The 26,574-nt window shown below is 44.7% G+C and overlaps 1 protein-coding gene across 3 annotated transcripts; it reads left to right on the forward strand.

The window, feature by feature from the left end:
- The first annotated feature begins 21,357 nt into the window (after positions 1 to 21,357).
- LOC109739495 (casein kinase 1-like protein 2) lies at positions 21,358 to 25,773 on the forward strand. 3 transcript variants are annotated; one of them, XM_020298584.4, is made up of 15 exons: positions 21,389 to 21,660; positions 21,784 to 21,824; positions 22,136 to 22,220; positions 22,649 to 22,718; positions 22,809 to 22,957; positions 23,056 to 23,151; positions 23,250 to 23,320; positions 23,555 to 23,616; positions 23,766 to 23,829; positions 23,902 to 23,986; positions 24,058 to 24,184; positions 24,287 to 24,369; positions 24,453 to 24,513; positions 24,844 to 24,983; positions 25,098 to 25,773. In XM_020298584.4, the coding sequence occupies exons 5-15, from the start codon at positions 22,865 to 22,867 to the stop codon at positions 25,374 to 25,376; spliced, it is 1,161 nt and encodes a 386-aa protein (XP_020154173.1). In that variant the 5' UTR covers positions 21,389 to 21,660; positions 21,784 to 21,824; positions 22,136 to 22,220; positions 22,649 to 22,718; positions 22,809 to 22,864; the 3' UTR covers positions 25,377 to 25,773. The 3 variants fall into 3 exon arrangements, with proteins under 3 accessions (XP_020154172.1, XP_020154171.1, XP_020154173.1); XM_020298583.4 differs by lacking the exon at positions 22,136 to 22,220 and having other exon boundaries at positions 21,358 to 21,660; positions 25,106 to 25,773; XM_020298582.4 differs by lacking the exon at positions 22,136 to 22,220 and having other exon boundaries at positions 21,359 to 21,660.
- Positions 25,774 to 26,574: the final 801 nt, after the last annotated feature.

Consider the following 26,574-nt stretch of genomic DNA (forward strand, 5'->3'; position numbering starts at 1 on the left):
TGATAAATGTTTATTATTCATGCTAGAATTGCATTAACCGGAAACTTAGTACATGTGTGAATACATAGACAAACAGAGTGTCACTAGTATACCTCTACTTGACTAGCTCGTTGAATCAAAGATGGTTAAGTTTCCTAGCCATAGACATGAGTCGTCATTTGATTAACGGGATCACATCATTAGAGAATGATGTGATTGACTTGACCCATTCCGTTAGCTTAGCATTTGATCGTTTTGTATATTGCTATTGCTTTCTTCATGACTTATACATGTTCCTATGACTATGAGATTATGCAACTCCCGAATACCGGAGGAACACTTTGTGTGCTACCAAACGTCACAACGTAACTGGGTGATTATAAAGGTGCTCTACAGGTGTCTCCGATGGTACTTGTTGAGTTGGCATAGATCGAGATTAGGATTTGTCACTCCGATTGTCGGAGAGGTATCTCTGGGCCCTCTCGGTAATGCACATCACTATAAGCCTTGCAAGCAATGTAACTAATGAGTTAGTTGTGGGATGATACATTACGGAATGAGTAAAGAGACTTGCCGGTAACGAGATTGAACTAGGTATTGAGATACGGACTATCGAATCTCAGGCAAGTAACATACCATTGACAAAGGGAACAACATATGTTGTGATGCGGTTTGACCGATAAAGATCTTCGTAGAATATGTAGGAACCAATATGAGCATCTAGGTTCCGCTATTGGTTATTGACCGGAGATGAGTCTCGGTCATGTCTACATAGTTCTCGAACCCGTAGGGTTTGCACGCTTAACGTTCGATGACGATCGGTATTATGAGTTTATGTGTTTTGATGTACCGAAGGTAGTTCGGAGTCCCGGATATGATCACGGACATGACGAGGAGTCTCGAAATGGTCGAGACATAAAGATTGATAAATTGGACGACTATATTTGGACATCGGAATGGTTCCGGGTGAGATCGGGAATATACCGGTGTACCGGGAGGTTACCGGAACCCCCCGGGAGGTATATGGGCCTTATTGGGCCATAGTGGGAGAGAAGAGAAGGGAGCAAAGGAGGGGGGCGCCTCCCCCCCCCCAAGCCCAATCCGAATTGGGAAGGGGGGCGGCCCCCCCCTTTCCTTCCTCCTTCCTCCCCCTTCCTTCTCTCCTAATCCAACTAGGGAAGGGGGATCCTACTCCCGGTGGGAGTAGGACTCCTCTTGGGGCGCGCCTAGGAGGCCGGCCTCCTCCCCTCCTCCACTCCTTTATATACGGGGGAGGGGGGCACCCCATAGACACACAAGTTGATCATTGATCTCTTAGCCGTGTGCGGTGCCCCCTTCCACCATAATCCACCTCGGTCATATCGTTGTAGTGCTTAGGTGAAGCTCTGTGTCGGTAGCTTCATCATCACCGTCATCACGCTGTCGTGCTGACGAAGCTCTCCCTCGAAGCTCTACTGGATCGTGAGTTCGTGGGACGTCACCGAGCTGAATGTGTGCAGATCGCGGAGGTGCCGTACGTTCGGTACTAGGATCTGTCGATCGTGAAGACGTACGACTACATCAACCGCGTTGTCATAGCGCTTCCGCTTATGGTCTACGAGGGTACGTGGACAGCACTCTCCCCTCTCGTTGCTATGCATCACCATGATCTTGCGTGTGCGTAGGAATTTTTTTGAAATTACTACGTTCCCCAACAAAGGATAGCCTCACACCGCAGCCGAACTAGTGAACCCTCGTACTCCCCTCTGCGTGGGCATCCACTCCTGTCTCTTCGCCAGCTCCGGGTCGTTCCCTTCCTAGGCTTCGTCTTCGTCCATCGTTTCGGTTCTCTCAGCGCGGCGTGGTCCACTTTGTCAACAAATGACAACCATCGGTAGAGGGATGTACGTGGAGAATCTGACAGTACAGACCCACATGGTTCATGGACGCACGCAAAGCAAGTGCCTCCTTATTATGCGAAAACAAATCACCCCCCCCCCCCCCGATAGGTTTGACCCACAAGTAGTATCTTCGCACGCAAGGAAGTGCCTCCTTATTACACAGAAAAAAAAGTTTCATCTCCCTGATAGCTGGGACCCACCAGCTACATCTTCGCACGCCAGGAAGTGCCTCCTTATTTTGCGCAAAAAAATGATTCGTCCCCCTGCTAGCTGGGACCCACCCGACTTGGAGGCTGACTTGTGGGCCTAGTAAGTTGACGCGTATGCAGGGCTTTGTCAACTTAGCCAATAAAAAATTTAGCTACAGTGACCGTATGATGTTAATCCAACGGCCGTGCTACTTTCTCAGCCTCCGGTCTTCTTGCTCCAGCCGCCCAAACCAGCGCCGGCCGTACCGCCTGCTCCTGCCTCCCGTGGTCGGCTGTGCTGCCGCGGAGGCCTCACCGCCCCATCCTACTCCCATCGCTGACCTAGCCATCCCTCTACTCACCCACACCTCCTGTTATTCTCCAGCGATGGCAGATGAACCAGTAAACCCTCATACTCCCCTCCATGTGGAAAATGACTGTCGAGTCTTCTCTGGCTCCGGGTCATTCCCTTCCTAGGCCTCACCGTCGTCCACCGCCTTGGTGTTCTCGGCGCGGCGTGGTCGACGTGGTCAATGAACGACATCCATCAGAAGAGGACTGTCCGTGGAGAGGCTAACAACTGGGTCCACGGCCGCACGAAAGGAAGTGCCTCCTTATTACGTGCAAAATAATGATCCCTCTACCTGATAGCAGGGACTCACCGGAAGGGCCTCTGTATTTTGCGGAAAAAAACGTTTCCCCCCTAATAGTTGGGACCCACTAGCTACATATTTGCACAGAAGGAAGTGCCTTCTTACACCCTAGCAGCTGGGACCCAACAGGACGAAGCATACGTAGCGTTATCTGTCTGGTCGCGAACGTGTACATACTGTTGGGGAACGCAGTAATTTCAAAAAAATTCCTACGCACACGCAAGATCCATCTAGGTGATGCATAGCAACGAGCGGGAGAGTGTGTCCACATACCCTCGTAGACCGAAAGCGGAAGCGTTTTATCAACGCAGTTGATGTAGTCGTACGTCTTCACGATCCGACCGATCCTAGCACCGAACGTACGGCACCTCCGTGTTCAGTACACGTTCAGCTCGATGACGTCCCTCGTACTCTTGATCCAATTGAGGCCGAGGGAGGGTTCCGTCAGCATGACGGCGTGGCGACGTTGATGATGAAGTTACCGGCGCAGGGCTTCGCCTAAGCACTACGACGATATGACCGAGGTGTGTAACTGTGGAGGGGGGCACCGCACACGGCTAAGAGATTGTCTGTTGTGCCTTTGGGGTGTCCCCTGCCCACATATATAAAGGAGGGAGGAGGAGGAGGCCGGCCCTAGAGGGCGCGCGCCAAGTTTGGGGAGTCCTACTAGGACTCCCAAGTCCTAGTAGGATTCCCCTTTTCCTTTCCGGAGTAGGAGAGAGGAAAGAGGGAAAGAGAGAGGGAGTAGGAAAGGGCAGGGGGGGCGCCGCCCCCTTTCCCCTAGTCCAATTCGGACCCATGGGGGGCGCGCGCCTCGTTCCCTTTGGCCTGCCTCCTCTATTCCCGTATGGCCCAATAAGGCCTAATACTTCTCCCGGCGAATTCCCGCAACTCTCCGGTACTCCGAAAAATACCCGAATCACTCGGAACTTTTCCGATGTCCGAATATAGCCTTCCAATATATTGATCTTTACCTCTCGACCATTTCGAGACTCCTCGTCATGTCCCCGATCTCATCCGGGACTCCGAACAAACTTCGGCCATCAAATCACATAACTCATAATACAAATCATCATCGAACGTTAAGCGTGCGGATCCTACGGGTTCGAGAACTATGTAGACATGATTGAGACACATCTCCGGTAAATAACCAATAGCGGAACCTGGATGCTCATATTGGCTCCTACATATTCTACGAAGATCTTTATCGGTCAAACCACATAACAACATACGTTGTTCCCTTTGCCATCGGTATGTTACTTGCCCGGTAGTATCCTGGAAACTAGCTTCACATTCCTCAGTCCAATTGAATTTGGTGTCCTTCTTCAATAGCTCAGTCATGGGTTTTGCAATCTTTGAGAAATTCTCAATGAACCTCCGGTAGTATCCTGCAAGTCCAAGAAAAGTCCGGATCTCTCCAACTGACGTGGGTGATTCCCAACTTGTTACTGTGTCAACTTTGGCGGGGTCTACTCTATTCCTTCTCCGGATATAACATGTCCGAGGAATCCAACTTCCTTCAGCCAAAACTCACACTTGCTGAATTTGGCGTATAACTGATGTTCTCTGAGTTTCTCAAGTACCAAATGCAAATGCTCCTTATGCTCCTCTTCATTCTTTGAGTAGACCAAAATATCATCAATGAACACCATGACGAACTTATCCAAAAACTCCATAAACACTTTGTTCATCAGGTTCATAAAATAGGCAGGTGCGTTAGTCAGACCAAATGACATAACGGTATACTCATACAGCCCATACCTGGTGGTAAAAGCCGTCTTAGGTATATCCTGCTCTCGAATCTTCAATTGGTGGTATCCTGATCGTAGATCGATCTTGGAAAATACCTTAGCTCCTTGTAAGCGGTCAAACAAATTATTGATCATCGGCAGTGGGTACTTGTTCTTGATTGTCACTTCGTTCAATCCTCGATAATCAACAACCATTCTCAACGATCCATCTTTCTTCTCCACTAGAAGTACTGGTGATCCCCAAGGTGACGAACTTGGGCGAATATAGCCTTTATCCAGTAACTCCTTAATCTGCTTCTTAATTTCCTCCAAATCTTTTGCGGGCATCCTGTACAGTCTCTTAGATATTGGTCCTGTGCCTGGCAAAAGTTCAATCAGAAACTCAATGTCTCTATCCGGTGGCATGCCTGGCAACTCTTCTGGAAAAACATCCGGGTAATCCTTCACCACTGGTACTTCCTCCTGTACAACTCCTGATTAGGAATTCACCCGAGTTCTCTTCGGCATATGCCGGGATACATACTTAATCCTTCTTCCTTCTGGGGTGGTAAGCGAAATCGTCTTACTGGCGCAATCGATGTTTCCTCCATACATCGATAGCCAATCCATACCCAAAATTTCATCCAAACCTTGTGACTCCAAAACTATTAGGTCTGAGGGGAAAACATGCCTACCTATGGCCAATGGCATCTGAAAACATCCTTGGCTTGCCATATACTCTGCTCCTGGTGAACTTACTAACATAGGTGTTTTAAGAACCTTGGTGGGCAACTTATACTTATCCACAAATCCCCTTGATATGTATGAATGCGATGCACCAGTATCGAAAAGAACGAGTGCAGTAAATGACTTAACCAAAAACTTACCTATTACTGCATCAGGCTGTGCTTCAACCTCCTCCACGTAAACGTGGTTCACATGTCCTTTGTTGAAAGGGTTCGGCTTCTTCCCAGAGCTTCCGTTTCCATTACCATTCTGGGCTTCAGGACATTCATTGGCATAATGTCTAGTCTTCTGGCACTTAAAGCAAGTGACTTGGCTCAGGTCTCTCTTAGCTGGGGTTGAAGGGTTGGTACGGTTCTGGCCGTTGCTTCCTCCGTTCCCATTACCATTCTTGGAGCCATTATGGTTGTGCGAACTACCTCCTCCATGGGTATGCTGAAACTGTCCTCCCGATTTCGGGGTAAAACGTGGCTTCTGCTGAGCTCCAGAATTGTACTTCCCTTGTCCATACTTCCTCTTACGGTTTTCAATCTGCTGCTGCTTCCCTTCAATCATGAGTGCTCTATCTACCAACTCCTGGTAGTTATTGAAGGTTGCTACCATTAGCTGCATGCTCAGCTCATCATTCAGTCCTTCCAGAAACTTCTCCTGCTTGGCTGCATCTGTAGCAACGTCATCTGGTGCATAACATGCTAACTTACTGAAATCCTCCACATACTGGCCTACGGTGCGTCCTCCTTGGCGTAGGTTGCGAAACTCACGCTTCTTCATAGCCATAGCTCCTGCTGAAACATGGGCTGTACGGAAAGCTTGCTGAAACTGGTCCCATGTGACAGTGTCAATAGGGTGTGTGGCTGTGTAATTCTCCCACCAAGATGCTGCGGGTCCATCAAGCTGATGTGCGGCAAAACGCACTCTCTCTGCATCTGTGCATCCTGCAGTGGTCAACTCCCTTCAACTTTGCGGAGCCAATCATCTGCAACAATCGGCTCGGTGCTGCTGGAAAACACCGGCAGATTTAGCCTCAAGAAACGGGCTAAGTGATCAACAGGTGGTGGTGGTGGGTTGTTGTTGTTGTTGTTGTTGCCTTGGTTCTGTACTAACACTTGCATCAGGGCATTCTGCTGCTGAATCAACTATGTGATCTCCGGTGGGAAAACAAATCCGGTGTCGCGTCTCGGAGGCATCTGATAGGTTTAGAAAAGATGAGAGTTTAGAATAGAATGAGGTCTAGAGAGAAAACACTACCCATATGCTCATGAGACAAACACAATCAATATCACTCAATCAAATCAAACAATGCATACAATCGATCTAACTAGCGTTACAAAAGTGCTCGAACTATACTATATACATGGGGGAATACTACTACTGATATGGTGGTCTGCTGGAAATTTTGATCAGTCGAAGACTCCATGATATCTGCTCCAGCTTCATCAACAAAGTCATCTTCACTTGGTTCCGAGTCGGTGTCGTCGATGATGATGTAGTTATCCGGGCAAGCACATTCATCATCTTCTCTTTTTGATGCTGGATTTCCCATGAATACTCCAATCTTCTTCTCCAGGTCATCATTCTTCCCTACTAGTGCGACGATTTCCTCCAAATAATCCTTGCGTGTAGCCTTGAGTTCTTCCTCCAACTCCTTGATCTTGGTCAATGCCTTCTTCAGATCTATCATGTCTGAGCACATCTGGTTCTCCTGGCGACGAATGTGTTGGTTTTGCTCCTGGATGAAAGCTGCAATTGATCCATCCTTCTTGGTGCTGATCATCTCCCATTGCTCGTCTCGGCGTCCACAAATCTGATAAATAGTATCCTTAAGCTCCCTGTGGTAGACTTCTCCAATGCGTCCCATAGAGATGTGGGCTGCCATGCTCTTCCCTAAACTCCAGGTTGGTGCTTCAAAAGAAAACTTTATAGGCTCAGTGACTGGTGTAAACGTCCTTCCTGGAATTTGAACTTGAATCTTCCAGCTCTCCTCTTCTGGTAGTGTGGCGTTGTAGGTTCCGGTGATGCTTGGTATTCCAATGTTCAAGTACTTAGTGACTTCCTTCAAGTGTCGTCCAAAAGGTGTATCTTCATCTGGTTGCATGAACTTGTTCCTTGCATTCGCCATTCCTAAAAGAGTAGAAAGTGGAGAAGAGTCAGAAATGAGAAGAGAGTAGTGTTCTAGGGTTTAAGCTTAGTGGTCGTGTCCTACAGTCAGCGTGTGCTCTGATACCACCTTTGTAGCGACCAGACCTCAAACAGTCTGTGCTGCTGTGCACCAGTGTCATCCCTGGATCAGTAATGCTGACACGCACAATACAAATGGAGGATTTATAACAGAGTAGCAATCACACACTTATTACAATGAATATCTCAAAAGAGAATAAGTATGATAAATATGGCTTAAGGCCATCTAATACGATAACAGCGGAAGACTTGGAAGAATAGTGAGTCCATCAACTCCAACGGCATCACTGAGTATAAGACCACGACCTAAGGCACCTTACTCGTCATCTGAAAAGTCTGCAACATGAAACGTTGCAGCCCGGAAACGGGTCAGCACATGGAATATGCTGGCAATGTAACACATAGAGAATAATGAACATAATAATGCTATACTACATGCATATATGGCTGGTAGAAAGCTCTATGGTTACAGTTTTGCGAAAAGCCAGTTTTTCCCTACTGCAAAGGAATAAATTTTATTTAACTATCATGGTGGTTGTTAAACATTGAGATGGTTGACAGCATCTCAATCCCAATTAAGTATCATCATTAACCCAACAAGATTAATTAAAGTAACATGATGAGATTCACATGATAATCCAAGTACTAGATACTCAAGATGTCCATAACTGGGGACACGGCTAACCATGATTAGATTGTACACTCTGCAGAGGTTTGCGCACTTTTCCCCACAAGACTCGATCGCCTCCGCTTGATTCTCGCACTACATGATGTTTGAGAAACGGATGACCGAGACACAGTCTTTCAGAAGCGTTAGCACCTTACGATGGGTAGACCGGTACACCTACATCCCCTACATCTGCTAGTCTACCACTGTAAGAGTTCACACAACTTAATCAACTATGCTAGAGCCCATAATAGCTTGTGGCTGCACACGGAAGTTTCTAGCATGAATAATCTCATGATCCCTTTGAACCTGGGTGGCGGTCCAAAAAGAAAAACAGGCAATCCTGGAATACCCAGGTACCTCAATCCACCCAGATGTGAGTTTTAGTTGCCACCTTAAGTAAACCATTAATTATCAATCTCACATCTGTCATGAATATCTGTCAAACCCAATCCACGTCTACTAGCATAGCATAGCGATATAGGCAAACGTAGAAGTAACTCCCAAGGGTTTGATAATAAACAGGTAATAGGTACTACCTCAACTACATCCCAATACCCACAATTTAATTAGATCCTAACCATGCAATGTTTGAGGGTTGATCTAATGCAATAAAACTGGGTAGTAAAAAGGTATGATCAAAGTGTTACTTGCCTTGCTGATGATCCACGAAACCTAGCGATTCGTAGTAGCAAGCGGCGCACTCCGGGTACTCTATCGTAAACAAACAAGCAAACAATAAGTACTCATCTAATGCACGGGTAAAACTCAAATAAGAGAACTAACCAGAAAGTTCAACTTAAGAACTCTGGTTTGCAAAAAGAATCAAATCGAACGAAGCAACGAAAGTCAAACGACGAAAGAAACAAACTTCGTTTACTAATCTCGACCTAGGTCAAAGTTTACAGAAACAGAAAACTTGTTTGAGTTGGTTAAACGGAAAGAGAATTTCGAGACGAAACTCTAGGCGCTTGAATCGCCTGATTCCGATAAACGAACGAAAAGTTATACTAGTTCGAAAATCTGATCAGAAATCACGATCAGAAAAATCGCGGAATAAATCCGAGAAAAGAAAAACGTTGAACAGATTAACGAACGAACGTTCGTTAACTGGATCTAAATGACGAACGCGTTCAATAAAACGAACGACCGAGCAAACGCTCGCTAATTAACCTAAACCGAAAAAAACTGATCTAAAAAAAGGATCTAAAAAAACCGACAAAAAACCGCGGAAAAACCGAACGGTTTTTCACAAGAAAACCGGCAGCTACCTCCGGCTCCGGCGAGGCGGCGGCTCCGGCGACGAGGTCGGGCGGCGGCGACGACGACGGCGGGCGGCGGCGGCGTCGGCGGCGTCGGGGCGGCGGCGAGGCGGCGGCGGCGCGGGGCTTGAGGCGGCTAGGGTTTGGCCTCGGGCTGGGCCGGCTCGGCGCTATATAAAGCCCCGGTCAGGCGGAGTCCTGACCGGTTACGGCCCATAGTCGGTTTCGTTTTTTTTAATAATTACGCGCAGAAAAACGATTAAAAGAAATACCAAACGGACTCCAAAATCCCGAAATAAATTTTCTCCGGCTTCTAAAATCAAGCCGAACAAGATGAACATTTATTTGGGGCCTAAATGCAATTTTGAAAAACGCACATTTTCCTAAATTCAAATAAAATATCCGAAAACTCCGAAATAAAATCTTATTTGATTTTTTATTAAATGTTCAGTATTCCTATATTTTGGGGAAAGTCATTTTATTCCCTCTCTCATATTTTTATAATTGGAATAATTGAGGATAAAATAAATAAAACCAAATGATCCTATTTTCAAAATTTGATAAATCTCAATACGAAAATAACGAAATCCCCAACTCTCTCCGTGGGTCCTTGAGTTGCGTAGAATTTCTAGGATCAAACCAAAATGCAATAAAATATGATATGCAATGATGATCTAATGTATAACATTCCAAATTGAAAATTTGGGATGTTACATTATGTTTATCGCAATACGATTATTCATTTAAGGAGAATAATGGTTACTCTATTTATTTGAATAATACCTTCAATGGTCTTGCACCTAAAATGAATGGTTTATTGAATCTCGATCGTAGTGATACACATGTTCATGCCAAAAGATATAAGATAGTACCACATACTTGTGGCACTGCCATTTGAGTCATATTGGTATAAAACGCATGAAGAAGCTCCATGTTGATGGATCTTTGGACTCACTCGTTTTTGAAAAGATTGAGACATGCGAACCATGTCTATTGGTAGATATGCATGAAGAAACTCCATACAGATGGATCGTTTGGACTCACTTGATTTTGAATCACTTGAGACATGCAAATCATAACACATGGGCAAGATGACTGAAAGGCCTCGTTTTCACTAAGATGGAACAAGAAAGCAACTTGTTGGAAGTAATACAAGTATGCAAAGCTCCAGCAATCCTTCTAAGGACTGGAGTAAACATCTCGGAGTTGGAATGTACGCTTTGATGAGATGATCAAAGATTTTGGGTTTATACAAAGTCTATGAGAAACTTGTATTTCCAATGAAGTGAGTGGGAGCACTATAGATTTTTGATGAGTATATGTTGTTAACATATTGTTGATCAGAAATGATGTAGAATTTCTGGAAAGCATACAGGGTTATTTGAAAAGTGTTTTTCAATGGAAAACCTGGATTAAGCTACTTGAACATTGAGCATCAAGATCTATAAGGATAGATAAAAAACGCTTAATAGTACTTTCAAATGAATACATACAGTGACAAGATTTTGAAGGAGTTCAAAATAGATCAGCAAAGGAGTTCTTGGTTGTGTTACAAGGTGTGAGTATTGAGTAAAACTCAAGACATGACCACGACAGAAGAGAGAGAAAGGTCGAAGGTTGTCCCCTATGCTTTAGACGTAGGCTCTACAGTATGCTATGCTGTGTACCGCACCTAAAGTGTGCCTTGCCATGAGTCAGTCAAGGGGTACAAGGTTGATCCAGGAATGCATCACATGACAGCGGTCGAACTTATCCTTAGTATCTAGTGGACTAAGGAATTTTCTCGATTATGGAGGTGGTAAAAGAGTTCGTCGTAAAGGGTTACGTCGATGCAAACTTTGACACTAATCCGGATGACTCTGAGTAGTAAACCGGATTCGTATAGTAGAGCAGTTATTTGGAATAGCTCCAAGTAGCGCGTGGTAGCTGCATCTACAAGATGACATAGAGATTTGTAAAGCACACACGGATCTGAAAGGTTCAGACCCATTGACTAATAACCTCTCTCACAAGCGAGATATGAACAAACCCCATGGGTGTTGGATTCATTACAATCACATAGTGATGTGAACTAGATTATTGACTCTAGTGCAAGTGGGAGACTGTTGGAAATATGCCCTAGAGGCAATAATAAAATGGTTATTATTGTATTTCCTTGTTCATGATAATTGTCTATTGTTCATGCTATAATTGTATTAACTGGAAACCGTAATACATGTGTGAATACATAGACCACAACATGTCCCTAGTAAGCCTCTAGTTGACTAGCTCGTTGATCAATAGATGGTTATGGTTTCCTGACCATGGACATTGGATGTCATTGATAACGGGATCACATCATTAGGAGAATGATGTGATGGACAAGACCCAATCCTAAGCATAGCACAAGATCGTGTAGTTCGTTTGCTAAGAGCTTTTCTAATGTCAAGTATCATTTCCTTAGACCATGAGATTGTGCAACTCCCGGATACCGTAGGAATGCTTTGGGTGTACCAAACATCACAACGTAACTGGGTGGCTATAAAGGTGCACTACAGGTATCTCCGAAAGTGTCTGTTGGGTTGGCACGAATCGAGACTGGGATTTGTCACTCCGTATGGCGGAGAGGTATCTCTGGGCCCACTCGGTAATGCATCATCATAATGAGCTCAATGTGACTAATGAGTTAGCCACGGGATCATGCATTACGGAACGAGTAAAGAGACTTGCCGGTAACGAGATTGAACGAGGTATTGGGATACCGACGATCGAATCTCGGGCAAGTAACATACCGATAGACAAAGGGGATTGAATACGGGATTGATTGAATCCCCGACATCGTGATTCATCCGATGAGATCATCGTGGAACATGTGGGAGCCAATATGGGTATCCAGATCCCACTATTGGTTATTGGCCGGAGAGGTGTCTCGGTCATGTCTGCATGGTTCCCGAACCCGTAGGGTCTACACACTTAAGGTTTGGTGACGCTAGAGTTGTTATGGGAAATAGTATGTGGTTACCGAAGGTTGTTCGGAGTCCCAGATGAGATCCCGGACATGACGAGGAACTCCGGAATGGTCCGGAGGTGAAGATCGATATATTGGACGAAGGGTATTGGAGTCCGGAATTGTTCTGGGAGTACCCGGTGACGACCAGCGTGACTGAAAGGTGTTTCGGAGGCCCCGGCAAGCGTTGGGGGCCTTATGGGCCAAGGGGAGGGGGCACACCAGCCCACTAAGGGGCTGTGCGCCCCTCCCAACCCCTCTCACGTAACGTGGAGAGGTGGGGGCGCCTCCCCTAGGGCAGCCACCCCTCCCGGCTTGGGGGGCAAGTTTCCCAGGGGTGGGGCGCCCAAACCCATCTAGGGTTTCCCCTGTGGCCGCCGCCCCTCCCCTAGGGAACCCTAGGGCGCCTCCTCCACCCCCTTCCCCCTATATATAGTGAGGGAGAGAGAGGGCAGCCGCACCCCTTGCCTGGCGCAGCCCTCTCCTCCTCCAACTCCTCCCCCTCCTCCGTAGAGCTTGGCGAAGCCCTGCAGGAATACCACAAGCTCCACCACCACGCCGTCGTGCTGCTGGAGTTCTCCCTCAACTTCTCCTCTCCCCTTGCTGGATCAAGAAGGAGGAGACGTACCCGGGTTGTACGTGTGTTGAACGCGGAGGCGCCGTCCGTTCGGCGCTAGATCGGATCTTCCGCGATTTGAATCGCCGCGAGTACGACTCCATCAACCGCGTTCTTGTAACGCTTCCGCTTAGCGATCTTCAAGGGTATGAAGATGCACTCCCTCTCTCTCGTTGCTAGCATCTCCTAGATTGATCTTGGTGACACGTAGGAAAATTTTGAATTATTGCTACGTTCCCCAACACGCATCCCCAAACTTTAAGAAATGACAACTTTGGTTTCTTGTCAAACCATAGTTCATACGGTGTCGTCTCAACGGATTTAGATGGTGCCCTTTTACGTGAATGCAGCTGTCTCTAACGCATAACCCCAAAACGATGGTGGTAAATCGGTAAGAGACATCATAGAGCGCACCATATCTAATAAAGTACGGTTACGACGTTCGGACACACCATTACGCTGTGGTGTTCCAGGTGGCGTGAGTTTGCGAAACTATTCCACATTGTTTCAAATGAAGACCAAACTCATAACTCAAATATTCACCTCTACGATCAGATCGTAGAAACTTTATTTTCTTGTTATGATGATTTTCCACTTCACTCTGAAATTCCTTGAACTTTTCAAATGTTTCAGACTTTATGTTTCATCAAGTAGATTTACCCATATCTGCTCAAATCATCTGTGAAGGTCAGAAAATAATGATACCCGCCGCGAGCCTCAACACTCATCAGACCGCATACATCAGTATGTATTATTTCCAACAAGTCTGTTGCTCGCTTCATTGTTCCGGAGAACGGGGTCTTAGTCATCTTGCCCATGAGGCATGGTTCGCAAGCATCAAATGATTCATAATCAGGTGATCCCAAAAGTCCATCCGCATGGAATTTCTTCATGCTCTTTACACCAATATGACCTAAACGGCAGTGCCACAAATAAGTTGCACTATCATTATTAAATTTGCATCTTTTGGCTTCAATATTATGAATATGTGTATCACTACGATCGAGATCCAACAAGCTATTTTCATTGGGTGTATGACCATCAAAGATTTTATTCATGTAAACAGAACAACAATTATTCTTTGAGTTTAAATGAATAACCATACTGCAATAAACATGATCAAATCATATTCATGCTCAACGCAAACACCAAATAACATTTATTTAGGTTCAACGCTAATCCCGAAAGTATAGGGAGTGTACGATGATGATCATATCAATCTTGGAACCACTTCCAACACACATCGTCACTCCACCCTTAACTAGTCTCTGTTCATTCTGCAACTCCCGTTTTGAGTTACTAATCTTAGCAACTGAACTAGTATCAAATACTGAGGGGTTGCTATAAACACTAGTAAAGTACACATCAATAACATGTATATCAAATATACCTTTGTTCACTTTGCCATCCTTCTAATCCGCCAAATACTTGGGGCAGTCCCGCTTCCGGTGACCAGTCCCTTTGCAGTAGAAGCATTTAGTCTCGGGCTTAGGTCCAGACTTAGGTTTCTTCACTTGAGCAGCAACTTGCTTTCCGTTCTTCTTGAAATTCCCCTTCTTCCCTTTGCCCTTTTTCTTGAAACTAGTGGTCTTGTCAACCATCAACACTTGATTCTTTTCTTCATTTCTACTTTCGCCGATTTTAGCATCGCAAAGAGCTTGGGAATTGTTTTCGTCATCCCTTGCATATTATAGTTCATCATGAAGTTCTAGTAACTTGGTGATAGTGACTAGAGAACTTTTGTCAATTCTATCTTATCTGGAAGATCAACTCCCACTTGATTCAAGCAATTGTAGTACCCAGACAATCTGAGCACATGCTCACAGGTTGAGCTATTCTCCTCCATCTTGTAGGCAAAGTACTGTTATGATCTCTATCGTCACCGGCATGACACCATGATCTCCATCATCTTGATCTCTATCAACGTGTCGCCACATGGTCGTCTTGCCAACTATTGCTTTTGCAACTATTGCTGTCGCATAGCGATAAAGTAAAGCAATTATATGGTGCTTGCATCTTATGCAATAAAGAGACAACCATAAGGCTACTGCCAGTTGCCGATAACTTTGACAAAACATGATCATCTCATACAACAATTTATATCTCATCACGTCTTGACCATATCATATCACAACATGCCCTGCAAAAACAAGTTAGACGTCCTCTACTTTGTTGTTGCAAATTTTACGTGGCTGCTACGGGCTTAGCAAGAACCGTTCTTACCTATGCATCAAAACCACAACAATTTTTGTCAAGTGTGTTGTTTTAACCTTCAACAAGGACCGGGCGTAGTCACACTCGATTCAACTAAAGTTGGAGAAACAGACACCCACTAGCCACCTGTGTGCGAAGCACGTCGGTAGAACCAGTCTCGCGTAAGTGTACGCGTAATGTCGGTCTGAGTCGCTTCATCCAACAATACCGCCGAATCAAAGTATGACATGCTAGTAAGCAGTATGACTATTATCTCCCACAACTCTTTGTGTTCTACTCGTGCATATAACATCTACGCATAAACCTGGCTCGGATGCCACTGTTGGGGAACGCAGTAATTTCAAAAAAAATCCTACGCACACGCAAGATCCAGCTAGGTGATGCATAGCAACGAGCAGGAGAGTGTGTCCACGTACCCTCGTAGACCGAAAGCGGAAGCGTTTTATCAACGCAGTTGATGTTGTCGTACGTCTTCACGATCCGACCGATCCTAGCACCGAACGTACGGCACCTCCGTGTTCAGTACACGTTCAGCTCGATGACGTCCCTCGTACTCTTGATCCAGTTGAGGCCGAGGGAGAGTTCCGTCAGCATGACGGCATGGCGACGGTGATGATGAAGTTACCGGCGCAGGGCTTCGCCTAAGCACTACGACGATATGACCGAGGTGTGTAACTGTGGAGGGGGGCACCGCACACGGCTAAGAGATTGTTTGTTGTGCCTTTGGGGTGTCCCCTGCCCACGTATATAAAGGAGGGAGGAGGAGGAGGCCGGCCCTAGAGGGGTCGCGCCAAGTGTGGGGAGTCCTACTAGGACTCCCAAGTCCTAGTAGGATTCCCATTTTCCTCTCCGGAGTAGGAGAGAAGAAAGAGGGAAAGAGAGAGGGAGTAGGAAAGGGCGGGGGGGGGGAGCCGCCCCCTTTCCCCTAGTCCAATTTGTACCCATGGGGGGGCGCACGCCTCCTTCCCTTTGGCCTGCCTCCTCTATTCTCGTATGGCCCAATAAGGCCCAATACTTCTCCCGGCGAATTCCCGTAACTCTCCGATACTCCGAAAAATACCCGAATCACTCGTAACTTTTCCGATGTCCGAATATAGCCTTCCAATATATCGATCTTTACCTCTCGACCATTTCGACACTCCTCGTCATGTCCCCGATCTCATCCGGGACTCCGAAAAAACTTCGGTCATCAAATCACATAACTCATAATACAAATCGTCATCGAACGTTAAGCGTGCGGACCGTACGGGTTTGAGAACTATGTAGACATAACCGAGACACATCTCCGGTCAATAACCAATAGCGAAACCTGGATGCTCATATTGGCTCCTACATATTCTAGGAAGATCTTTATCGGTCAAACCGCATAACAACATACGTTGTTCCCTTTGCCATCGGTATGTTACTTGCTCGAGATTCGATTGTCGGTATCCTCATACCTAGTTCAATCTCGTTACCGGCAAGTCTCTTTACTCGTTCCGTAATGCATCATCCTGCAACTAACTCATTAGTCACAATGCTTGCAAGGCTTATAGTGATGTGCATTACCGAGAGGGCCCAGAGATACCTCTCCGATACACGGAGTGACAAATCCTAATCTCGATCTATGCCAACTCAACAAACACCATCGGAGACACCTGTAGAGCATCTTTATAATCACCCAGTTACGTTGTGACATCTGATAGCACACAAGGTGTTCCTCTGGTATTCGGGAGTTGCATAATCTCATAGTTTGAGGAACATGTATAAATCATGAAGAAAGCAGTAGCAATGAAACTGTAACGATCATAATGCTAAGCTAACTAATGGGTCTTGTCCATCACATCATTCTCCTAATGATGTGATCCCGTTCATCAAATGACAACACATGTCTATGATTAGAAAACATAACCATATTTGATAAACGAGCTAGTCAAGTAGAGACATACTAGGGACACTTTGTTTTGTCTATGTATTCACACATGTACTAAGTGTCCGGTTAATACAATTCTAGCATGAATAATAAATATTTATCATGAAATAAGGAAATAAATAATAACTTTATTATTGCCTCTAGGGCATATTTCCTTCACATACATATCGGCCGATCAGTCTCTCTACAGCAATGAACCGTGGCCGAGTAAGGAGAGTAGCACGTGTCGTAGTAGAGCCGCCGACGTAGCATGTCACGTAGTCCCGTCTATATCGTGTACACGTACGTACAACCACACTGCAAGAAAGTAAATACGGCTACGTACGTACATACGGGCGTGGTCTCGAACGCGTACAACGACGACGTCTTGTTCATCGGCAGCTAACCAGCTTGGTCGGAACGGAGGAAACAACGCTGTGTTCATCCGGAGGCAACCGACTGGGCCGGAATGCGTCCTATTCAACTAGAGTCAACCGGCTTGGACGGAACAGCCGAAACGGGGTCTGGCATACCGCAGAACGGAGGAAATGGCCTTCTGTTCAACCGCCTACGGTCGAAATGGGGTCCTGTTCATCGGGAGGGGTGTGGTGTACCGCAATACGGAGGAAACGAACTTCTGTTGGAGCGCCTACGGCTGAGACGGGGTCCTGTTCATCGGGAGGGGTGTGGCGTACCGCAAAACGGGAGTCCACGGGCTACTGTTCATCCACCGTCTACTGCCTCGCTCCAGCCTCCACGGGCTACTGTTCATCCACCGTCGACTTCCTCTAACCTCCACCGGCTGTTCATCTAGCCTCCATGGGGTCCTGTTCATCCACCCCCAACCGGCTGGGGTGCGACGGCTTCCTCGGGGTCCTGTTCATCCAGCGGCAACCGCCTACTACCACGGGGTCCTGTTCATCCAACCCCCATCGGGAACTATTCATCCACAGCCAACGACCCGGCTTGACTCACCACGTCTTGACTCGTTCTACGTACCACGCGTGCGGTAGCAACGGTCACTGTTCATCAAGAGGGACCCAACACCGGCTGGCTACGTCTCGCATGAGGGTTCGATCGGCTTCAGCAAGCAGCAGCTAGCGATCGATTGCTCGGGTTCAGTTAGCAGCAGCAGCGAATGAATCGCTCTGGTTCAGTCAACAGCGAAGGAATCGCTCGAGTTCAGTTAGTAGCCAAGGGATCGATCGCTCGGGTTCAGCAACGTAGCTAGTGCAATCGCTCGGGTTCAATAAGCGAACGCCTCACTCGGGTTCAGTTAGACAACGCCTCGCACACATGCACGTACGAGAGAAACGCGCAAACCACAGTGCATCGCTTGGCCCCAACCACCCACCGTAACCGGTAACTCCCCGATATTTTCCTCTCCCTCGCTTCTACCATGATTTTTTCCATCATGGACGGCCCAAAGAATATCATGCAGGTGTGTCTCCGGCCCTCCCACGACGAAAAGCCCAATTTCTATCATGATTTTTTGTCATATAAGTAGGAGCCCACCACATCTATGATGATACGTGTTTTTGTCACAATTAACGTCATAGAAGTGTCATTAGCATGACAGAACTTTTTTTTTCGTTCGGGCCATAATGTCACGAATGTGTCTTTTTTTTGTAGTGATATTGCTGGCATTGGACACGTGTCATGCCATCAGTACTCACAATACTGCTGACCTTTGCACCAACACCACCAGTAAAAAATTTCACTGGTGCCATGTTGGTGGCGTGGAGCCCTATGCCAGCAAGGGCAATTTTGGCACGCCATAGATAGACTTTTCTGCACTAGTGACAAGACGTTAAAGTCTTACATGAATAGGACCATTATGGTCAAGTCTTACATAAAAGCCACTTGAGCGACAACTTCAAATAGAATCAGTGGAAACTTCAGTGATAACTTGAGCCCATGTCACATGTCTTAACCCTCCAGTCAACTGATCGGGAAGCATTCTGGTTCGCAGGGTCATCCTCAAAGAAGTCATCTTCAGTGTTGAATTCCTCCTTGCCTGGCCAAGTTAATATTTGGGGACAAGGCATGTGAGTACTTTGAATGTACTCGCAAGCAACTCACAAATGTGATAGTGGAATGAACATGCATGGCTTAACACAATGGGAGGTTCTATACTATGTTTAAGCATTTGTGAAAAGGCTAGTTTTTCTTACATGTGTATGACCTATTGTTTTGGAAACCATGATGTCATAAGGTTACAAAAATCAACATAAACATCTCATGATCAAGTCAGAATTTGATCATCTGATATCTCGTACTTCATCTCCACAAGTATCATCAACTTGGTGACATATACTCAAGTCCCAACCCACTCCATTTTATTTGAAAACTAAAAGAATCCACAAGTTTAGTGTGGCCTCACTAGTTGTCCTTGACCATGGACACGACTATTCAAATAGTTTGACACTTTATAGAGGGCGTACATTGGACCCACATGATTCGGGAAGTTTTCGTGTCAACCATGACTCACTGCACATTAATACCCGAGGTAAGCCCCCAAACAAAACCTTTTCCAAGTCGACACTAACATAGAGTCCACTCGTTGGTACCTGGCCCTCGTGTCAACCAATCTCATCATAAGGTGCTCGACCAACTTTCCAACACGTCACACCAACACACGAGGGGACCAACAGTGTGCCCAGGAAAAATCATAGCCGCCCGTACATGCATGACTATGTATCGAGTGTGAGTACGGCACTTTGCTAGTACCGATCAAGGTAACCAATCATGCCCTGTAGCATAACATGGTAGCGTGGTTACACATGTAAGACTAGATATCAGTGGCACTGGAATCTTTATGGGTTTTGTAAAACAAACTTCTCCTTGTCATTATCGACTTGTGGTAAAACATTTCTCAAGTCATCCCAAAGGCATTAGTGGCACCCTCGGGAGTTTTCAGAAACATTTTTGAGTAGTAACGATTTTTTCCGAAACCCTCGCTAACTTCCCACATAGTGCATGGCATAGCTAAGCATAACTAATAAATCAATTTTCTAACATTTAATATGAAAAGGGGTAAATAACCCTATAAATGTCAACGTGGGGGTACTAACAAGTGCAAATAGGGTACCAACATTAATCACATATGCATGGGTATCAACTAAGAAAGTTGACCAAACACTATCATCACTATGCGTGGAAATAGGCTATGTGTGAATGCATCGTATTTGGACTTCATATGATCAAGTGTGTGTTGCTTGGCTGGCTCAACAAACACTTCAAATGTTTCTGGTCCTTCCTCGGTTCCTTCGCTCGACTTGAAATCTATACGACGCATTCGTAGCGGCTAATAAGCAATTTTATTTAAAGCAGAAAAATAGAAGCACTCAGAAAAATATGGAACCTAAATAGGTATGGACCAAGGAAAAATTGGACTTTATTATTCTGCATTTAGAGCTCTGGGTATTTTCTACAGATTTCCAAAAATGAATTTAATACGAAGAAATGGATTTAATCAATGATAGTATATGAAAGTCCTAGAGAAAAATGTGGGAACTACTCAATTAAATAGATCATGAATTTAGAAGCATATGGGAATTTTAATCATCAAGTTTGGAGTTCAATGAATTATTTAGGAATAGTCCAAGCTACTGGATAATAGAAAAAGAAAAAGACTAAAACAGATTGGCCAGAACGGCCAGGGCTGGGCTGCAGGGGCGCAACAGCGCGGCCCCCCAACCTAGATTAAGCCACTCAATCACTTTTTGAGCCAGTACTACACTAGTCAATCACTTTTCTGATTCTCGAAAAAAAAACTCAAATCACTTTTTGAGCTAGTACTACACTAAATCGGTCATTGGTAACGTAAAAAAAATCGTTCATTGGATCAGAAAAAATGTTCATATTAATTTTTATTTGAGATTGCTAGATACATTCATTTGAGCGACAACTAATTTGGATTGGAGGAAATATTAATTTTGGGTAACATAAAAAGAAATCTCCATTTTGGAGGCATGAAGTTTCTGCTCCCGGGTGTGAACTCGGATGAACTGTAAAATAAATAAATTAGTAAAAAAGTAAAAAATTCTGACTTTTTATAAACATTGGTGGGTATTTCATTGCGCTAAAAAAAATCGTGATGGCCCATGTGGTCTAAAAAACATAAATCTATCTAATTTTGAATGCCTTTTGGAGCACTCTTTTTTATTTTTTCCCCACACATCCACGAATGTCATTTCATCTCTAAAATTTACGCACAGTTAGAAAACAAAGCAATGTTTCTTGTAGTTTTTTTTTTCAGAATTTGTTTCTTCTTATTTTTCCGATTCGGATGTTAGAATGGCATTTTCGTCACTTTTTCTAGTTGCGGATTGCGATGTTAATCTCTCACACGGGCACCTCCACTTTCCAACAATTCTGTTTAAGCGGAGCGTGGTGGCTGGTGGGGTGATGCTCGCGAAAGCAAAGCACCACCACCCCACAAAGAAAAAGAATATCCCCAATCCCACACTTCGATCACCGCTCAAACCCTAGCTACCAATCCCCGCAATTCCTCCCCAGGCCCAGGTTCCTCCGGTGCTGGATGCCCCCAGCCTAGGCGGCGGCTCGGTGGCTTGTGTGCGTGCGCGGCCGCCGATGGAGCCGCGCGTGGGTAACAAGTACCGCCTCGGCCGCAAGCTCGGCAGCGGCTCGTTCGGGGAGATCTACCTCGGTTCGTGCGCAGTTCCCCCGCCTGAACAAACCATTCGGATACTAAAGCTCTCGCCTTTGTGCTGATTCTGTTGGGCTGCTGATTAAATCGTGTGTGTTCACTTGCTCTGGGTTGCCGGTGCAGGTACTAACGTGCAGACCAACGAGGAGGTCGCGATTAAGCTTGTGAGTTGATGCGACAATTCTCTTGGATTTCAGCATAGTTGTGCTTATGATTTTGTAATCAGGGCTTTTAGTGCCAGTATGTTCTTTTTTGATATGGGTGCAAGTATTTCTATTTGGTATTTAACTTGATAATTGATGATTTTCTGGAAAAAATGGGCCCAAATATTAGAGCGACAATCTTATATCTCACTCTTGTGGGAAGTACAATAACAAAAGTATATGCTCCTTGGCTATTCCTTCAGTCTTATATTTCGTGAATTGGCAGCTCTCAGTCAAACTTCTTTACTAATCACTTCCATCTGCGCTTAAAGGGTAAATGATGGATACAGAAGCAAGAGTCATTGAAAACTATTTCCTGCCAAGGATTACGGGTAGCTATTATATGGACTGAGCTGTGTAAGCTCTCCTGCATTTGCAATCTTGCATTAGTTCATTTTTGTTCCCAATAATTAAACGTCAGAGAGAGTAGAGAAGATATAGGAGAGGAAAAGTTGATACTCCCTCCGTTCCAGAATAGATGACTCAACTTTGTACTAACTTTATAGTTAGTACAAAGTTGAGTCATCTATTTTGGAACGGAGGAAGTAGATGGTAACAGCCCATCCACCTCCACATGCTCTAGTGCATCAGCAAGATTGTACTTGTTTCAATTCTGAAGTTCTAATTTTAGTCCCTTATTTGTGGCGTGCATTGGAAAAATGTTGCTGCATTATTGGTGTCAGAATAATGATTGTTATGATGTCACACTCAGTCTATTTCTCCAAAACTAATGCAGGCTTTGTTCTGTTCAGACTGATAAGGCCTTATGCTTTTGCTCTGTGCAGGAAAATGTGAAGACAAAGCATCCTCAGTTGCTGTATGAGTCAAAGTTGTACAGGGTACTGCAGGGCGGAAGTAATACCCGTTCATTTTCTTTCTTGAACCATAAATATAAGATATTTTTTGCCGTTGTGATTCGGACATACATTTTTTTTGGTTGTGCAGCTGGGATTTCAAATGTCAAGTGGTTTGGTGTTGAGGGTGACTACAATGTTCTTGTTATGGATGTGTTGGGGCCAAGCCTTGAAGATCTTTTCAGCTTTTGCAACAGAAAACTGTCGCTCAAAACTGTTCTGATGCTTGCTGATCAAATGGTACACTCGATAACAGAGATCAGCTAGTCTTTGTCATTTTGTTGTTGTTATTTGATGATTTTATCTGGTTAAATCCATTTAACTTCCATTTTTATTAGATCAACCGAGTTGAATTTATACATTCAAAGTCCTTCTTGCATCGAGATATAAAGCCAGACAATTTTCTCATGGGCCTTGGAAAGAGAGCAAATCAGGCAAGTCATTTTTTGTGCTGTTCACCTGCCTACAGTTCTAGAAATTATTTAGAACATTACGTATATGCGCTTACATCTTGTGCTTAATGTTGTTTTAGGTATATATGATTGACTTTGGACTGGCAAAGAAATACAGGGACACGTCAACACACCAGCACATTCCATACCGGTATATCTAGGCTGATGCTTGAGTCAATTGTCATTTGCACTTCTGCAGTAATTTACTTTAGTTGCTTTGGTAATGGCTGATGTTACTTTACTGGGAACCATAACAGTACTGTGTTTCTACATCAAATGATATTGATGACGTAATATATAGATGTATTACCAACCATCCTTTTCTTAACGAGACTTTGTACTTGTCTACCTATAGCCTGTATGACAAATGTGTATTGAAATACAGGGAGAACAAAAATTTGACTGGGACAGCTCGATATGCGAGTGTAAGCACCCATCTCGGAATTGGTTAGTCCACTTCACAAGTTGAAGATTAGATCCATTTATCTGCTATGCATATCTTTAAGTGCACCATGTTACTGTTTCTTCATTAAATCTCTCTTGCCTTTAAATACACCATCTTGTTTAAAGAATAAAGGTTAATGCTTTTTAAACAGAACAAAGCAGAAGGGATGACATGGAGTCTCTTGGATATGTACTCATGTACTTCTTGAGAGGAAGGTTGGTTATGCAGCTTCAGTTTGTTCTATTTTTATGTCATCTGGTGTGTTCTAACAGCTCCCCTGTTACCAGTCTCCCATGGCAGGGTTTAAAAGCCGGTACGAAGAAACAGAAGTATGAGAAAATCAGTGAACGGAAGGTTGCCACTTCAATTGAGGTGATTCTCATGCACTTTAAATTCAATCATGACTTAACTAGTTTGTGTATTAATTGTTTGTTCGATTTCAGGCTTTGTGTCGTGGATACCCTTCTGAATTTCAGTCATTCTTCCATTACTGCCGCTCACTGCGTTTTGAAGACAGTCCAGACTATCAATATCTGAAGAGATTGTTCAGAGATCTTTTTATTCGAGAGGGTTGGTTTTCTATTTATGTGTTACTAGATAAAGTTTTGCATTGCAACATTTTTTTTTTAAACTACTTTTTGGACACTTCTCATTGGATATTTTTCTGTGTAGGATTCCAGTTTGATTATGTTTTTGACTGGACCATTCTTAAATACCAGCAGTCACAAATGACCAGTGTTCCACGACGGGCTATTGTCAGTACAGCTCAAAGTGCTAGCTTTCTGCACTTGTCCGTGGAGATAAATATCTGATAAATGTTCATGTTCTGTTGTTTTAGCCCGCTGCCGCAGGACAAAGCTCGGGGATGGCTCCAATTGCAAGTAATAATAGACTGTCAGGTATTCTTGTCATATAGCTGTTTTCCCCCCTACAACTAACGTTGTCACATTTGATAATTAGATTTGAGGAAATAGTATAATGGTTGGATGCTTTGTGCAAAATTATATGCAACACCAATGAACGAGTGCAAATAATAATGGAAATAATATAATATATGTAAGTGGAGCAGGGTCGTAAACTGTTTCCCGTTATCTTGCTTAGGAGTAGCACACATCCTGTTTCAGGTGCATGTTCAGAACTAGTCTTCTGTTGTATTGCTATTTCTTCAGCTAATCCATGGGCCGAGTAGGTTCTGTTAGGTTGGCTAACTGTCTCCTGAACTGATTTAGCCACCGAAGAGGGAAGAAGAAGTGGGTGGTCAGATGATCCTACACGACGTCAGGTTCCACCTACAGGAATAAATGCAGGCAGCTTATCGAAACAGAAGTCACCAGTTAGACCAGATGTGTCCGCACCGAAGGAAGCTGTGGTGAGTTTGTCCTATTTCATTTGTTTAGCATTGCTACCATGGTGTTCTTTGGATGCCTGAAGGATCCTATTTATCCTTCTGCAATGTAATTTCTCAACCTCGAATGACCTGTAGTTGTCCAGTTCGACTTTTTTGGGTCGGTCAGGCGTGTCCTCAAGGCGACCTGCTGTTTCTAGTAGCCGAGATTTGCCAAGCAGTGAGGCTGAACCATCGCGTAGTCGTGCACCAGACGTGAGTCCAGGGACGTTCCAGAGAAACTCAGCCCCACGGAGGACCTCACAGACGCTTGACTACTCTGACCCCAGGCACAAGTCTAACAGCAACAACTACGAGTCCACTATAAGGGGCATCCGAGGCCTAAATTTCAATGCCAACGATAGGATCCACTACTAGTATCTTATGGATCCTACAAAGCATGTATAATATGTGATCTGCTGAAGTTAAAGTGGGGAGTGAGGCCATACTTTCCGAGCTACTCTCCTACCATGTGATCCACAAGCTACGTGCTGGAGAGGCAGTTTGCTGACCCAAAGAAACGGGGGCTGGCTGGCGAAATAAAGGGTCTGCGACAGCCATGGCCCTAAAATAGCACGTTGGGCCTATGTTTTAGCCTCTCTGTACAGGTTTTCTTTTGTGCGTTGAGATGCTGCTTTCCTACTTTTCACATAATACTATTATGTTTTAAGATATTTACCTTACTGTCATGTCTAGTATGTTTACATTGGAATGCCTTGTCGGCTTGAGCAGGTAACTTCGAGCCCAGTGATAATTGTTGAAGTGCTTGTGATTATTATTGTGGACTGTAATCTTTATTTCTAATAAGGTGATAATGCCACCAGGCGTGACATCAACAGGCGCCAGACTTGAGCGAAGGACGTGTTGGTTGCCAAAAGGCAACTTTTCCTGGGAATCAGACATTAATTAATCATATAATTAACACATGTTAATCAATCCTAACACTACTAGATGATCCATTGACAGCGAGCAGACATCATCATGATAAAGGCTTCTCCAAGAACCCTATGGGAATAATATGAGAAAAATGTGTTTGATATAATGTTAAAACTCTTAATATGAGAAAAATGTGTTTGATATAATGTTAAAACTCTTGTAAGCCTAACAAAAAAGAGGGAGAAATAATACAATATAGAATGATTATTGTCCTTTTGCTAATTATAATATGTGAAGAACTTAACTAAATGAAAGCAAAGGAGCAAAGAGGCCCAAGCTCAAGGAGAAAGCCTTCATAGATGGAGTGGACTCCCCTCTCATGGGTCACAATTCCTCTCACAGCCTAATTAGGAGCCCACGAACTCAAGGACCAAATTAGGTCTATTCCCCACCTCATCTCAAGCGTAGCCTTAGTCATTCGTCGAGGACTCGTAGGCTATAAATAGCCCCTCATTGCAATGTAACTCATTCACTCTATCGATGTTTTGAGACCAACACATTGTCGTGGAACGATGACATATTTGTTTGGAGGGGCAAGCGAGTGGTGGATCGTGGGGAAAATACATTAGGTGCTCCCGCGCGTTCTCGACCGTCGATCTGAGAACCAATGGACAGCATCACGGGATGTGGACCAAAGTGT

This window comes from Aegilops tauschii, chromosome 3 (genome assembly GCF_002575655.3).
Source record: "Aegilops tauschii subsp. strangulata cultivar AL8/78 chromosome 3, Aet v6.0, whole genome shotgun sequence".
Taxonomy (NCBI): domain Eukaryota; kingdom Viridiplantae; phylum Streptophyta; class Magnoliopsida; order Poales; family Poaceae; genus Aegilops; species Aegilops tauschii.

What these genes read in the sequence shown, in the direction of transcription:
- LOC109739495 (XM_020298582.4), top strand. Translation starts at nt 21,585, where the DNA reads ATGGAGCCGCGCGTGGGTAACAAGTACCGCCTCGGCCGCAAGCTCGGC. An exon ending in CACCAGCACATTCCATACCG is followed by an intron (nt 23,321 to 23,554) that starts GTATATCTAGGC and finishes ATTGAAATACAG; the next exon opens with GGAGAACAAAAATTTGACTG. An exon ending in GTGTTCCACGACGGGCTATT is followed by an intron (nt 24,370 to 24,452) that starts GTCAGTACAGCT and finishes CTGTTGTTTTAG; the next exon opens with CCCGCTGCCGCAGGACAAAG.